Below are 17,817 nucleotides of genomic sequence, written 5' to 3'. Positions count from 1 at the left end.
GCAGCATAAACTGAGGGCTACCTGTATTATATACACAAAATGAAATAAAAGAACAGAAAATAAATTACAATAAAATAAGATAAACTAACAGATGTAATTTATTTTCTTTTATTTCATTTTGTGTATATAATACTTATAACATTTTGTTTGTGCTATGAATGCTGCATATGTCAATATCACATATGCAACCATGGCAACACACGTGCACAACGTTCTAATGTTTTTAAATTCGTTACACAGAACTGTTCTTAGAATCTCAGCATTTGTAAAACCTGATGAAGACCGAATATTAAGGTAAAAAATGTTCGTTATTTCAATTAAATAATTTTACTGGATATTCAAAGGTTTTGAGAGTCATTGATATATTTTCCAGTATCCTTACAAGAAGGTATTTAACCTTTTCTCAAGAGCTGAATTTTTAGGCCTCCTTGATTTAGGCCTCCTTGTGTGCCTGTGCAGAAATCCACCACTGAATATATATACAAGTGAAAACAGTGAGGAATTATAATCACAATTTTTTTCCCTCTAGATGAATATGTATGCGTGGAAATATTAAATCTATCACGAAATTCATCTTCTCTTCTTTGATCTAACATCTCTACATCTTGATCCTGATCTTGTAATCTATCAGCAACAAACTGAATAGACTGCATCCATTCATCTCTGAAATGAATCAAAACAATTGTACAGTATATCACTTAACAAAATGAATATTCTTTAAAATTCAAAAAAATTTACTTAATAAATTTTTTAGAAATCAAAATTCACAAATCCATAAATGTTAATAGTATTTCATTATTTTTATTTTATATTTAATGTAATTATATACATTACAAATTTACTGAAGGTTTAAAATATTTATTTATTGTAATTAATTAGGGTTTCTTCTCTATCATTATGATGATACCTTGTTTAATGTTATCAGCTAATTAGTTAAATAAAACTACAATTAACAGAAATTTTAGTTTTATCAATTAACATTACAAGATCATGCTGAAACAATTAACAAATGTATAACAAAATATTTTTTAATTACAATTATTAATTAATATCCAGTGTTGTTTGCCTGCTGCCTTTTGAATTACTGCCTTTAACAACTAGTGAATAATTGAGTAACAAGTGTCAGAAATTTAATACAGTAGAGCATCGATTATCCGAATACTGATCAACCAAAAGTGCTCCAGTCGGCAAATTCAAAATTTCCACTAGTGCTGTGGCACTGCAGCACTCTCCCCCTCTCTGCCAATTTAAACTGTAAGCCTATTTTAATGTACTACTTTATGTAAGATATGTATTTGTAAGATGTGTGATACAAAGTATGTACAGTACAGTTTTGTGTTTAATTTATTTTTTCGTAAATGATCAGTTATCCGAACAACCCCGCACCGAATTGTTTCATATAATCAATGCTCTACTGTACTACTATACTTATACCCATTTATAATATCTATTTTTTTCTTACTGCTTTTAGATTTGGCACTATCAAATCAGGTATATTTTTTCCTCAATTTTTGCTAAAACAGAACAGAAGCAGTTGCAATTTTCTTAGTTTGACTAAGATGTAATTTATCATATGTTGCTTTAGCAACTATTTTTGTCAGCAATTAATCTTTTACCAAGCATGTTATGTAAAAATTCTACAACAGAAAAGGTTTATTTTGGGTAATGTTCGATTTCTTAGTTTGCTGTTAAGAATTTTCCAATTTTTCTTTGAGAATTCTATTTACCACTTCAACTATCCAACAAGTCTTAGTTACAATTTTCTACAATAAATGCAAATAAATCTGAAGTTTGTGTGAACTTGTAGCATAAACTTAAGCATTTCATCAAAAAAAGCACAGACAATTTACACAAAAAAAATTTAAAAAAAAACCAAATAGTGGCCAAAATCATATACACATTTGTGCAAACACTTGACAATTTGTACCATTGATGGTGTGTAATGGATTTCTTTCAGATCTTGCAAATGTTAATGATGCATTAATTATAAAGCACATTATTTCAACTGAAAAAAAATTCAAATCATCTGTAATGGTCATTTATTTGTAGTTGATAAAGGCTTTTGTGATGTTATTGTGTTCTTAAAAAAAATTCATTTAGTTATCTAGTAGTACTCTTTACTAAAGATTTAAAATACTTATGATTTACTAAATTTTTACTTAATTTATTTAAANACCTTTGCCAAGCACTTTCAGAAATTCAAAATTATCAAGAGTCTGAAAAATATATTTAAGACATTAGAAATATATACATACATATATACATTTTGTAGCAAATGTCAACAAATTTAAAAATTTAGTTAAATTTATAAATGACTAAAAAACTTTGGATAATTTAAACATTTGAATTAAACTGTTTTAGGTTCAATTTATTTGAATTTACTTTTATTAGTCTCAAATTACAGTGGATTCTCGACCTATTATTTTTAGAGGGACATGAGAAAAACAACTGATGCAGGAAAATGATCTACACAGGAAATTTATGATGTTGAAGTTTTTATTGTTTATCTTGTATGAAACATGTATTTACCAGTGATAGGCTTATATGATGGTTTTCTGTAATATTGAACACTATGAAGCATGCACACGGATGTTCGTTTATTCTATGTTTTAAAAAATTGTTAAAAAAATAATATAGCAGTTAGCAGTCTTAAATAGTATGACAAAGGTATGCGTTATAATCAAGAATATATAGTAGTAGCCAATCTAAAAAACTTCTGAAAATTTAGTAGCCCTCTAGCAGCAAAAAGACACAAAATATCAATGAAAAGGCAATATGTATTAAAATAGTGATTGAGAATCGGTTTTTTTTCCAATAATTAATGGTTGTTTTCAGAGTAAGGCATATTTATGAAATCATCATACAAAACAGAATTATTGTACAGAAATTGTACATTGTACGGTGCTCAAAATAATCATACAAATATAATAATTATCATACAGATAGTAACATTGAAATGTGCTAATTTTTACCAGTGTTACCAGCTTTAAGAGGAAATCTTGACAATAATGTACAATACTTTGTAAAACAGTAGACAAAAAAATAGACAAAAATCACAATAAAAACTGATTAGCTGTAGTCAAAGGATTTAACTGTTAAATTTGACATGCTTTTAATTTTAGTTATATAAAAATCAGTGTTTGAATTTAGCATCCTCTATTGTGAGTAAAACAATTGATGCAGGATAGCATTTTTCTTTCAGTTAAAATACAGAATGAACAATGTGGGAATGAAGAATACAGAAATAACATGATATATATGGATCCTTATTTGGGACTGGAGAAAACGGTCGATAGATGTGGGAAAACAATTGATATGAAATTGATAGATTGAGAATCCACTGTATTATTAAAAGAGTTGGAAATTAAAATCTGTGTTTCCTATCACAATGTAAAGTTTAGAATATAGAATATATAGAATGTTAGAAAATAACTTATTCTGAGCAGAAAAATTGTTAAATAAAAATCTGAAAATTTTTTAAGTCATTATAAAAGTAAATAAATAGCATTAAATGATCTTTTATAACATTCTAAAATCAATTTATGCACTCAAAAATGATCTTTGAACAAATTCAGCAGTAAATGCATATCATACTTTCATTGTATGTTCAGAATGTATAAAAATCAATGCAAAACTTCTAAAAATTTGCAAAAATTATGATTCTTTAAAATGTGTGTGTTTAATTAAAATACCACACTTTTAACAGTAATTCAAATAAGCTAAAACTTTCAGATGGAAATCCTCTTCTGAGTGTACTAAATATATATGCTGAATACTTGTTAGAATCCAGTATATGAATATTCATTTATATACACAAATGTCAAAAAAATTGACTCCTGTAGGTGATTTAACATTTCACCTGCAATATTTTGCAAAAACAAAATATTTATAAATGTTCCATTTTGTTATAAGGTATTAAAAACAATTTGCAATTCATTTATGTTTTAGCTTGAAGTTCATATATACATTGGAAATTTGATTATATGAATTTGATGGAACCTGGAATCTTTTGGATAAAAAATATTAGATAATCCAGAAATTTGTTTTTATGGTTTGGGTGCATCAAGTACTGCATATTTAAGTTTCAAACTATAAATACTAAAATGTAATTATTGTATTTGAAAATAAATCAGTTTATTTGAAATCTAATGTAATGCTATATACACAATCTAGTTTCATGGCACTATAATCTACAGATGACATAATTTTCAGTTACATGGAGAGTTTTATCTCAATTATACTCTGGTATGCACAAAGCTACAGGTTCTAGTGTTTTTTTTTAAACCATTTCAAATAATCCAGAGTTTCATATAACTAAGTTTCTACTGTATACATAAATTTATTACAAAAGGTATAGAAATTTTAAAAGCATCAATACTTTTTCTTATAGTTAAATTGCTTTTAAATTGCTATTCTATGGAAAACAATGAGGTGCATTTTACTTTTAAAATAGATGGAAAAAATTGATTTCATTATGCAATTTATTATTTTAGGCATTCAATGATGGGTATACCTGGTAAAATAAAGCTGAAAAAGCACATCAACCTCAATGAATTATAATTAGCATAAAGTATAAAGAATCTATCATGATATACAAATGTAGTTCTAACAAGAGTTGTGCACAAAAGTATTTTGTTATTGGTAAAATAAATGCTGATCAATATAACCAAATCCTACAGAATGAAACTGGACTAATCTAAAGAGACATTTTAAAGATGCAGCTTGGATTTTTTCAATGATATTTGGTCCCTTGTTATGCAGCAAAAAAGAATTATGAATAATAAAAAGAGCATTTGATAAAATGGCCATGACTGTAATTGTAAAATTAACACACAATTAAGACTATCCAAATGAGTGTTTCGACATCCTTTCTCACACCTCAGGAAAATAAGTCTTATGGCAGAGTCAACCATTTATTAGAGTCTACTCATCTGCCTCACTATGCAAAATGTTACAAAACTTCGTTCTGGTGTCGATACAAATAAAAAAATATAACAAACATTTGTTCATTATAATTTTTATTTGTATCTGCTAATGAAAGGTCAACTCTGCCATAAGACTTATTTTCCTAAGATGTGAGAAAGTACATCAAAAGACTCATTTGTATAGTCTTAATCATGTATTAAAAAAAGCAAATTCCTTTCTTGAAACTGCAAAGTAACAGGAATTTCTACATTATGGATCAGGATATTTTCTGAACTACGTTTTAATATATTATATTGATTTGGAAACCTTCTGAATATTAATCCCAATTGAATATATCTGGAGAATTGTTGGTCCAAATATCTGGAGGCCAACAAACAAAACAGAACTAATGGACACCATAATCTACCTGATAAACAAATTGGCCAAAATAGTAATCTCTTTAAATAACTCTTTTCCTCAGAAATAATTTTCATTTATAATTAAGAGGCATTACTGATGACTACCTTATTATAAAAATTACAATAAATATAAAATTTTTTTGCTATCTCTTAATTATTTTACTTGTAACATGGAACTGACACTACTCATTCCATATTTTTGACCAGGAGTGTATCTTTACCGATTTTATAACAAACAATGAAAGTTTTCAATAGAAAAAATAATTATTTTCTATATTATATCAGATATGTGAATAAGAAAGTTCAAGTGCATGCTGTTCAAGAAGTGTAACAGTTTTTTTTTCAATTTANATTTATGAAAAAGTGTACAAACACATTATATCTGTAGATATTATGTATATAGATATATGATCAGCAATGAGAGTAATTATTCATAAACATGTCTTTGTATATTGCTATCTTTATTTAAGTAAAGACAAAGATAATAGCATATTTGTTATACTCTCAGATCAAGAAATTGAAAATGTTATCAATGTCTTTTGTTACTATTATGTTTAAATTTTTATATAAAAGATGTTTCTAAGTGGTTTCTAAAATTATGCATTTCATGTATGACTCCACCAGTGTGTTAACTAGCCTATAAGAGCACCTGTTTCTCTGGCATTACCAGAATTGCTAGATGGCCAGTCTGGCTTGATCTCAAAAATTATAAATAAAATAATTAACTTTTCAGCATGCACATAGAAGCTTACACTGCAACAGTTTATAATTGGAAATCATTTTCTATGTAAATTTTTATTTTAAAAACTTTGTTATTTTATTATGTTATAGCTTTTTTTCTCATTAAATTTTATGTGTTTATTTTTATAATTAAAATGTTTATCCATTATACAGATTCTATATTTAGTTCATTGAAAGCATATTTTCATAAAGAAAATAAAGAAGAAACTTTTATAAAAGATGAAAAAGTAGTACCAGTAGCTATAAAAGTAAATAAAACAGATACAGTAATTAATACAATTCTTTATCTCAAAAAATAAAAAATAATTATATATTTTTAAAAATTTTCTTTTGTAGGTCCTGCATCCAAATATACATAAAAGATTTCATGAAGATTTATTATTGTTTAAAAGTCTTGCTCAATTAGTTGAATTTGTTCTTCCTTTTTTAAAATGGTTGGATCTCAATGGATGTGTAAAAGAATTCAGTCATTTTATGATTAATCAAGTAAATAATTTAAATTTATTCTCATCATAATCATAGATGTTGAGAATGAAATATTTCATTCTGTTAGTCATTTAAGTTTTATTAATATCAAGATTATAATTAAGAAAAATTAAACATATTGCATGAATTATTATTACACAAAGGTTATTATTTTACAGTTTTTGTTTTCAGTTGAGCAACAAACACACCAAATATGACATTCATGTCATATAAATATTTTTGCAGTGTATTTGAATGCATGTGTATAAATATGTTTTTATTAACTTATATCCTTCTAAGGCAAAAAATAAGTACAATATAGCATTCCTTTTATTTCTTAATATAAGTTAATCAGAATACATTTTCTGTTTTAACTCTACTCACATATTATAAAAATTGTTCATAATTTTGTTTGAGTTTCTATAAATGATTTGTTCAATCATTTATAGGAACATTAGTAATTTCAAAACAATAAATAAAATATTTTATATTTTAATTTATTGTTAATTTACTGAATTAATTTTCAGTTCTAAAATTGTTAATCTTTTTATTTTGCGCACAAATTTTGCTTTGGTGTTAATCAATTTTTGTGTTTTTAAATGTGGGCATGAAACAGTCCTTTTTTCCAAATGCATTGTTTGTATTGGTCAGACCCACAATGCAAGCAACCAGGTGGTGAAGAACAGGACACACCGACCATGAAAAATTCCTGGGGATTTGCTCCCTCAAATTTAATCCTTGGTCCCCCAAAGTGGTAGGCTGATGTCTTAACTACCTAATCCAGCTGTCACTTAATATAAGTTAATAATTGCTGCCAAGAAAACAGATAATGACAAATATGTAAAGGGATAATTGTCAGTCAATTACTTGCCACCAGCCAGCTATATAGTGTGAACCAACCTTAAGTTTTGATTTTAAAACCATAACATTAATCAATATCAAACCTACCTTATGTCTTCCAGCAATACTTTATTAGAAACAAACATTTTTGGTATGCTTCAGGTTCTACATTTTCAAATTGAACCTCAATTTGAAAAATGTTTGTTTATAATAAAGTATTGCTGGAAGATGTAAGGAAGGTGTGATATTGATTAATTTTAAGTTCCAGCTTTGAACAACTCCAAATATAAACACAATAAACATTGATAGCTCACTGGTCAACATAATTTTTGGTACATAGAAGAGAGAAATTGTATCTAATAGAATTTATTGTACTGATTTCAAATATGGGATGTAATATGTTCCTCAGAATGCATTTCTTGGATTCCCACCTGGATTTCTTCCCCAACAATCTTGGTGCTGTCAGTGATGAACACAGGGAGCATTTCCATCAAGACATCTCTATCATGGAATAGAGGTATCAGGGTCAGTGGAATTCAAGAATGCTTGCTGATTACTGTTGGACACTCAAGAGGGATTCTCCAAATGCCAAACAGCAGAAGCTCCACATTTCACCATTTTACACAAGATAAATAAATAAGTGTATGTGTGTTGTCTAAATAAATATATATTACATTTAAACTAGCTGTCACAAAAAACCAGATGTGATGAAGAAAAACTATTTATATATTTGAAAACAGCATAAAAAATTCTGTTAGGATCAGGTTTTCTCATTTGTGTGCCAAAAAAAGCTTTCATTTTGTTCCCCAGTGTAGTTATTTCAAATGATTTATACTTGAAAAGTATGCTTTCACTGCCTCCAAAATTTAAAAAATTTGAAAATCAATTTTTGTTACTTTTAATTCATTACTAATTCAAATTAAAGTTGTTTCAAATTTAAAATATTTTTATATCTCATAAAAATCTCTTTAGTCAAAAACTCAGAATTGACCAAAAAATGTATGCTCCTCCAAAGAACATTTTGACCATATGTATATAATTTTCATTATCTTCATTAAGAGTCTGTCAACTAACCCTGAAATTAGGTTTGAAAGAAGTAATATTACAGATTGAAAAGAAAATTTTTTTAATTATTTACGCTGTTAAATTTTATTATTTCTAAAATGCAAACATTATGAAATTGAAAATTGTGTTAGTTAATGATATACAATCAGAATGATTGAATGTGTGCAAGTTATGTGTTTTCTCATGTTTACAAATTTTCATTTTTTTCATTTAATTCAAAATAATTTATAAATAATTAAACCTCTAATACTTCAAAATGTTATACAGTAAGACCCTGCTTAACGTGGGGGATGCGTTCCTAAATGAAACAGCGTTAAACGGGGTCATTTTAACATAGAGTAAATAGGGATAGGAAAACATGCAACCAAAAATAAACAAATTTTACTTTAATTTTAAGTTATTTTTATATTAATTTGTGTAATAATATATGTTAAATAAACAAACATATGCACACAGAAATGTAAAGTTCATTTTTTGTGATGAAGGTCCTGACTTTTCTGAAATTCTTGTTTTTTGCAATAAAGTTGTGTAGTTTCATTTGTCACTTTTTTTCTTTCCTTAAGCAAATGTCAGTAGCAGAAGATCATATTCAAAATGCCTCATTTTGCTATTCGCTACAATTTGATCAGCGATTTTGGTTATCATTACCAAACTTTTACTAAGGAAATCTGTAGAGAAATTTTTTTGGGTTCTTTGTTTTCAGAATATGTATTTTCCAGTTCTATACGAATTCCTTGTTCTACCAGTTCTTGAAGGTCATCATTGGTAAGGCTCTTACCAGAAACCTGCAGTAACTCCTCAATATCCTACTCGTTACATCTCTTAGTCTTGCTCTGTCGATTAGGTTGACAATTTGATCAACCTAACAATATAGCAACAGGCTTTTCTCGTTGAGAATTCTTGGATACCTTCAGCCATAACTTGTTCCACATTTTCTTCATGCATTTATCAGTTAATTCTTGCCAAGCAAAGTCAATATTGCCTATGGCATCCATGATGTTATATTTTTTCCAAAATTGTACAAAACAAACATAGATTTAAGGAAAGTGCAGCATTACAACTAATTGCCACCTTTTGTTGATTGGTTTGTCTTCGTAAATAATTGTATTATATATGAATCAATGAAATGCTCTGATAATTTAAATCAGCATAATTTTTTTTTTTTTTTAAGGCTTTGAGCAGACCACATCATATCAAATCAGCATTAAGTGGGGTCTTGCTGTACTTTTTAAATTCAAAATTTATTTAAGAATAAATACATTAATATGTATTTTTATTAGATGGATTTGGAACAGGAAGGGAGAATGTTGGACAAATTTTCCAAAAACTTTCAAGGAATTTCTTCAGTAAAATTTCCTCAACCAGTTTGGCCTTATGTTAAAAGAGAAGTTTTAGTAGAAACATGGGAGGTAAAAAGTTATTTGAAAATTTATTAAAATATTACCTTTCTTGTTAATATTCAACATGGAAGGTGCGTTCTATAACCGTGGTCCATTGTAGTCCTCTGATCATGAAAGTAAATGGTTTTGGCCTATCAGACTTCATTAGTTGACAGCCTGTTAGAAATATTTGATTTTAAAATAAAATATAAATCATCAGTATATTATTTTTATCATATCACAAAAATTAATAATGGCCTGATTCTTCTTTTAGTTAGATAACATAAAAAAATCCAAACTAACTTTGAGAAAGGAAAATCTGTAATTTTATTTTATTAAAAGAAAACATCTTAACTCTACTAATTTATGTAGTTGAAGATAATTACTTTGATATCAGAAGCCTATTGCATAATAACTTTACTTTTGCATCCAGAAAATTGCGAGAGATTCAAAGTAAATAAATTTAGGATGTTCTTTATCATTTTTTATATAAATAATAATAATTTAAAAAATTCATATTTTAAAAATTATGTTAATGGTATTAAAATTCAAGAAACAGATTTCTTCCATGACACAAAAGCTTCTTTGATAGATAATTTAATCAAATTTCAAAAGAGTTATGATGTAACTATGATAAAACACATCCAAGTATACTTTTGCAAGAAATCTATGCATAGACTATCTTAATAAAACAAAAACATATAAACAAAAAGCTTGTTAAACATTATTATTATTATTAAAAAGCTTGTTATACATTATTATTATTGATAAAGCAATGAAGCCTTCAAACGTTGAATTAACACTTGCAAATATGCATATATGTATAATATAATAAAGTATTTAACCAACTTTATAAAAATGCATTATTTATATAAGTCATTTCCTTTCATTTTTCAATATTAGAAAAAAACATTTATAAATATATTTATATTTTATTGTAAAAAATAAATCACAAAAAAAAAAAACAAAATCCAGATAATATAGCAACTAAAATAGAAAATTGCAAAGTAAGAAGTTTATCATACATCTTGTTTTATGTGGGGCTGTTATACACAAATTTGTTTATGAAGATGAAGAATGATTAATTAAAGTTAACGCTTAGAAACACAGAAGTAATTCTGTCTATTAATTAAAGCACATGCCGATTATTTTTATTATAAATAGTCACTGTAAAGCAAAAGTTATTGTATAAAAATTGAAAGTAATTTTTTAACGCCTACCTTTAAAAAAAAGAAAGATTAAGGTTGAGAAAATTATTAAAATTAAATGAAAATAAAAAGTTCTACTGTTGATATATGAAGAAAGAAAAATGTTGTTTATCTACCATAAGAGCTATGTAAAACTAAACTTATAATACTTGGAAATCCAATACCTATTTCTTATTTTGATTGCTTATGCATAAAAATAACTGTGCTTAAATGAATGCCATGTGTTCAAAAGAAATCATCTAGTTTTTTTCACAATACATATTTCATACACACTTTCATCACATGGTATTTATAATCACAAATGTTCTTGGCCTCATTCAGAAGCTTGCTTTAGGTTATGATCATTGTTTATAGAATGTTGATCAAAACTTTTTAAAGTTGGAATGTTCTATTGCTCCTGTTTTTGAGACATCATCTCAAGACTATAAATATTTATAATCAGACATTTTTGTCTTTTACTGTCACTAGATCCATAATCATATAATAGTGCAAGCTGGAACACACCTTTCATACACTTCCATGTCTTGTTTAAATGTCTGATTATAAATATTTAAACAAGACACGAAGTTTATGAAAGGAGTGTTCCAGCTTACACTATAATATGATTATGAATCTAGTGACAGTAAAAGACCAGAAAAGTGATGCCTTTATATGAGAAGGTGCAACTTCTAGGTAAGTGTTGAGAATTGCTCTTATAAGTGATCTTAGGTTGAATGTTTTGTGTCAATGGAACTATTGTACAAAACATATGTATGTAAAAAAAAAATCAAGAGGTCGGAGAGGCAGTACAAGCTGGTGCTAAATATGAGAGTTGTGAGCATAACAACATTGAGAATAAAGAATGCTTTATTCATTTGGATTGAAGATCAACATAAGAAAAACCTGCCTATGCATTTTAGTATGATTTCCACCAAGGAACTTGTGCTTCACAACAAATTTCCTCAATTAACAGCATCACAGACTCTCAAAAAACAGGTTCCAAAACTTCAAAAAGGCATTCACTAATGCAACAGCTATCAACTTGAACAGGATTGCAATATCAATAAAACAGCATTGTTTTTGAAGATAACTCAGAATACCTATACAACTATCAAAGAGAAAATGGCTCCATGGTTTAAAGCAGTGAGAGATCAGACTACACTGTTACTTTGCAACAATGTTGCCGCCATACGATGAAGCCTGATCGTATATCATAACTCGAGAAGGGTAGGACTTAGTATTGAATAAAATCTTTATCAACATTTATAGTTTTTCATAAAACCCATCCCTACCCTCAAAATTAAGCTTTTTGTCATTTTATAATAATTAAAAATAAAAAGTTTTTATTAAAAAAAATCTGATAACAGACGATGCCCCACACAATTTTATTTATTTTGCTTAAAAGTTATTTTTTTTTTTTAAATAAAACTCATAACAGCCAGGAAAGTTATTCAACTCATTGCTGGATTTTTTTATACATTTGGGCAGTTTTTTTGGCAAGGAAAGTCTTCAAGGAAGAGGATGCAATAAAAAGTACTTTTAACGACTTTTTGGTTTCTCATTCTCATGATTTCTCTATCAAATTGGCATTAATGTATTTCTACTGCATTTGAAAAAATGTATTAATGTTGGTGGAAGCAATTTTGATTGAATATGTAAGTTTAAAATTAAATTAATAAATGTTCAAAGTTAGAAATAAAAATCGGCAATTTAATTTGCAACAACCTAATAGAATTGTGTCACTTCCTGATGTCATATTGGTGTGTTCTTTGATTGTTGTTCTGAGGTGTCAGAGAATAAAAACACATCAATATGAAATCAGGAAGGAATGCAATTCTACAGGAGACATGTTGTTCTTGGACAATCAGCTCATTTCATCATCAGTAAACAAGCTGAAATCACCAAAATTTATAAATAGCATAGCTGGCAACTGCATAAATCATCACAATATGAATGGTTTATCAAATGCATGGATGTTTTATCTCTAGTATATAGATTCCAATAATAATCATTTTGCAATGTTACATATTGTAAAATGTTCTATTTAGTTTAAATTCTGTTGTTAGAACCTGAAGATGGCTGATCAAAGTAGCTGAAAATGTTTTTGTTCCATTAAAATACTCTGCTGGATTAAAAGTTTCTTGGATTGTAACACTTATTTACTGAGCTTGAAATCCAACAGATCTTAGAGGATGCAACAGGAATACACCCTTTGTCAGAAAAGTTCCAGGACAATGCTCAAAAAAATAGAAAATTTTAATTACCAACTAATGATCCTAGCTCCTGTCAAAGTAGTACCCTCAGCTATATATACACAATTGCCAAAGGTCTTGGAAGCAACCAGAGAAGCCTGCCTTTTCACTCGTGGAAACAAGAAAAAAAATCACACTTTTCTGACAAAGGATTGCAACTGAAAGGGTCATTTAGTCAAGCAGCTGAAAGGGACATTTCGTCAAGATATTGCAGACACCCAACAGACTTTTGTGACAAATGAGCTAACAAGCATCACACTTGGCACTTTCTCTGCTTGCTTCCAAGACCTCCAGAAACATTGACAATTGTGTATATAGCTGAAGAGACTACTTTGACAGGAGCTAGAATCATTACTTGGTAATTGCAATTTTCTATTTTTTATGAGCTTTGTCCTGGAACTTTTCTGACAAAGGGTTATTTTGCCAGTGTATTAGAAGTAGAATAAGAAAGCTTTTGAAGAACCTCTCTTTTCAGACTAACTCTCCATTGCTTTCTTCTCAAAAATAAAAAAAAAATAAAAATATCTGTAAGAAAAAGGGATTTAAAGTCCTTGTTCTAGATAATGCCCTAGGATGTATAAGTGATGCAAATGAGTTTGCAAACAACAAAGAAGAGATTGCCTTTATCTCTTAATACTATATCCCTTATCCATCCTCTTAAATCAGGAGATAATCAAACTCTTTAAAATAGACTACATGATGAAATGTACAAGTAACATCACTAAGGGCTTGGACATCTTAGCAATGTGACTCAAACATTGTTGAGATGTCCAAGGCCTCAGCAATGTGTAAGTCACATCCTGAGCAACATCTTAACAAGAATCTCATCATTGTTCAGTTTTGAAAGGATTTAACACAGCTGAGTTTCTTTCTAATAAAGTAATAAAGTTGAAAAACAAAGACAAATCTGTAACAGCCTATTGTGTAAAGTCTGTCACTTCAGACAAACTACGAACCATTCCAGATGTATTATACATTATGAGAACTGCAGAAAAAAATGCCAGGAGAATTAGTGACAAAGATTTTGAAAACTTAGAAGAGGACATGGACATAACTGATGACCAAACAACAGTATTAAATAATGACCTGGAAGAGTTTATTGGTTAATACATTGGAAGCTGAGAATTAAGTTCCAGGAGGAATGACTTCAAGAGAAAAAGCTCAACCTGAAAAAAAGTCTTGTACAGGCAATGTGTGATGCCAAATTTATTGCAGACTTTTTTTTTCAAATATAATGACAATCTGATTCATAAGATAAAATTTAAGGAAAGACTAGTAGTTGCATATAGTGTTAAAATATCATTATGTTCATAATTAAAATAAAAACCAGCAGCTTCTATTACTGTTCCTCTAAAAGATGACCACAACATGTAACATCCTAAATGCCACTAAATCTGAATCTTAAGTCAGTAAATCACACATTTCTCCAGCTTCTGATATTCCAAACACACAGTTAATGCTACTCACTGTGGTGAATACTCTGATTTGAATGTATTTTTATCTAGTAGTAAACTTGATATGGTATAATAAAATTTTGCTCTATATATTGACAAGTAGCAGATGTTATTCACTGTATAGTAAAAACTGATGACAAAATGTGTTAAATGCCTTTTGTTAAACATAAACAGTTGCGTAAGTGTCTAGGCAATCATCTAGGACTAATTAGGCTGAAGCACACATTTATACACTTGTTTTATGTAGTAACTACTGACATGCAAAAGCCCATATAAAACAAGATCATACTAATATATATAATCTTACATCTATAAATTAAAAAATTCAAATAAAAATAATTAAATAATTTCAATTATTGATCGATTAAACCTTTATTCAAATATGCATAAATTTAATATTTCAATGTATTTTTTCTTCTTCTAAACTAATTTAAAAATTAAATATTTTACCTCTAACAGTGAAATTATTTAATGGATCAGCAAATCCATGTTCAGGTTTGCTCTTAAATCCAATAAGTGACCCATCATCCAATAAGACAAAGTAACGTGGTCTCCAATTTTTGATGTGTTCACCTATTAAAAATAAATAAATATTTAAAGTATAAACAAAAAGTAAACATTTATTATCTACTACATTATTAAAATCATGAAACTACTTCTTGCTCAATAATATACTTTGATGTAGCCTTCATTCTAACTTTTCTTCTTCTATATACAAGTCAGATTCCAATAGAAGTTTGATTCCTGTATTCTATAACAGTGGTTTTCAACCTTTTCACACTTGTGGACCGGCAAACTATCAAGACTGAAATAAAAACCTAAACCTAAATAATATTTTTATTATCTAATTGAATAGAAATACAAATTTATATGACATTATTAGTGTTGCTCCTTTGTTAGCAAATCAGTTATTCGTGGCTGCAGGTTTGTTTCTGAAAGATGAAGTGCAGCATTTATATCCACTTGATTTCTCTGCTGGGTTTTTATTATTGACATGGCATTAAAAGTTTTCTTGCACAAATAATAAGTTGAAAAAACAATTAATAATTTGATAGCTTTATCACTCAATATTGGATATTCTTTTTTACGCGATATCCAAAACTGAGGCAATGACATCATTTTATGTCTCAAAACTAAAGTGACATCAGTAGATAATTCTATCAGCTTTTCTTTATCATGAAAATCAAGTGCATGTCTTCCAGGAAAGGATTATTAATACAAAGGTTGCCCTTACAAGGATCCTCACTTTCAGGGAAATAGTTATTAAGTTTTCAACTAATACCTTTAAATGTTCACTAATTATTTTCAATATTACTTTCTGTTGACATCAGCTGTAGTTAAAAATTAACTCAAAATTGGGAACATTTCTACATCTTTCTTATGTACTCAACTGTCCCAAAGATCCAGCTTCTTTTTGAACGCATCCATTTTATTTCTCACTGTAAAGATATTTGTACAAAATCCCTGAAGTGAATTGTTAAGCTCATTAAGAAGATTAAATATGTCAACCATATATGCAAGTTTAACCATCCATTCTTCATTTAACAAAGATTCTATTAAATTGCATTTTCAGGACCATAAAAATTTTGTTACCTCTTCTCTTAATTCGAAAAGGCATGTAAGAACGCTTCCTCTTGATAACCATGATAACCACCTCATTTCACCATGAGAAAATGATGATAGTGATGTGAGTACATACTCTCTCACAATATTGTGAACCGCTTGGAATTCATAGCCCAACTATGAATTTCATTAACAATCTTTACTACATTATTTATCATTCAGTTCAGCAGAAAGCTTCGTTGCAGTTAAATGTTCTAGATTGATTATGCAGTGAGTTGACAATATTTCTGGGTGCACAACTTCCTTTATTTTTGCAACTACTCCAGAATGATACTCGCAGCACCATCCATACACCTTCCCACACATTTCTTCCAGTCTAATCCTTGTGCTTGAATATAATTATTAAGAGTACTAAATATCTCAGAACTAGTAATTCTTCCAGATAAATCAAGGCAACAAAGAAGTTCTTCCTGTAAGACTTCCTCTTCACTATATCTCACAAAACAAAGAAGGATAGCATGGTTACTCACATCAGTAGACTTGTCAAGCTGAAATGCAAAATATCTAGATTTCTTTATCCCTTCTACAACTTGAATTTCGATATCTATTGCCATATCAACAATTCTTCTTTGAATGGTATTATCCAACATGGGTATAGCCTCCAGTTTTTTAATGGATTGAGGTACCAAAATTTCTTGTACAACATCTAAGATGCAAGGTTTTACTAACTCCTCACCAATCATAAATGGCTTTTTAGCTTTAGCTATACAAAGAACCACTAAGTACAATGCTCGAAGTAATGACTTGTTGCTAGTCACCATCGTTTTCATTACATTTTTCTGTTTAATATGTTCACATAATCTTTCAAAAAAGTCTATGAGCTTAACAATAAAATCTTTGTGCTTCAAATTCAAATGACAATCAAGTTTGGATTTCATGGTGTCATTTGACAAAATTTCGGAGTACACTACACAAAGGTTTGTGGTAATAGTTTACTGCCTGGTGCTAAAACAAAACCAAACTTTAAATACTCCTTATTATAATGTCTGACAAAGTTTCTTTTTGACTTTTTAGGTGATATTGCACATTCCAAAGTATTGACATACAATTTTTTCTTTGCTTGTTCTGAATTTGAAGTACTAGTACTTGGCACATTTTCAAAAGTATCACTATTTTGCTCTTGATTATTGCCTTTATTTAAAAACCTTAGATGGCTTTACTTTTCTTCTTTTCCATTTTATAGAGTTTCAAGTTTTATGAAAAAAACAATGTTACGCAAAAACAAACACACACATGCTCAATAATATACGAATACAGTAGAGCGTCGTTTATCCGAAATGGCAATTATCTGAAAGAATTCCAGTCGGCAAATTTAAATTTTTGCCAGTGCTGTGGTGCTGCAATCTTTGGCTATGTCTTGGGCTACTCAAATATTTTATGTTTTTGATACTAAATTAACTTCTGAAATATAATTTTTTATTGTTTTTATATTTTTCAATATATTTATTTTGTTTGTACAAAATAAAAAAATAATTTTTAACGATACA

At 28.4% G+C, this 17,817-nt stretch overlaps 1 protein-coding gene across 1 annotated transcript in view; it reads right to left on the bottom strand.

Annotated features, from left to right (window-relative positions):
* Positions 1–17,817, bottom strand: part of LOC111612887 (RAC serine/threonine-protein kinase-like) — a 67,886-nt gene that overhangs the window by 24,794 nt on the left and 25,275 nt on the right. The window contains 3 exon segments of the mRNA XM_023354169.1: positions 513–663; positions 9,880–9,991; positions 15,158–15,280. Of these exon segments, the coding sequence (XP_023209937.1) occupies positions 513–663; positions 9,880–9,991; positions 15,158–15,280 (386 nt within the window).

The sequence above is a fragment of the Centruroides sculpturatus genome, unplaced genomic scaffold (genome assembly GCF_000671375.1).
Source record: "Centruroides sculpturatus isolate CEXI.00-Female unplaced genomic scaffold, Cexi_2.0 scaffold1731, whole genome shotgun sequence".
Classification (NCBI taxonomy): Eukaryota; Metazoa; Arthropoda; class Arachnida; order Scorpiones; family Buthidae; genus Centruroides; species Centruroides sculpturatus.
The sequence above is the reverse complement of the archived record's forward strand: the minus strand, read 5'-3'. Positions and strand labels throughout refer to the sequence as shown.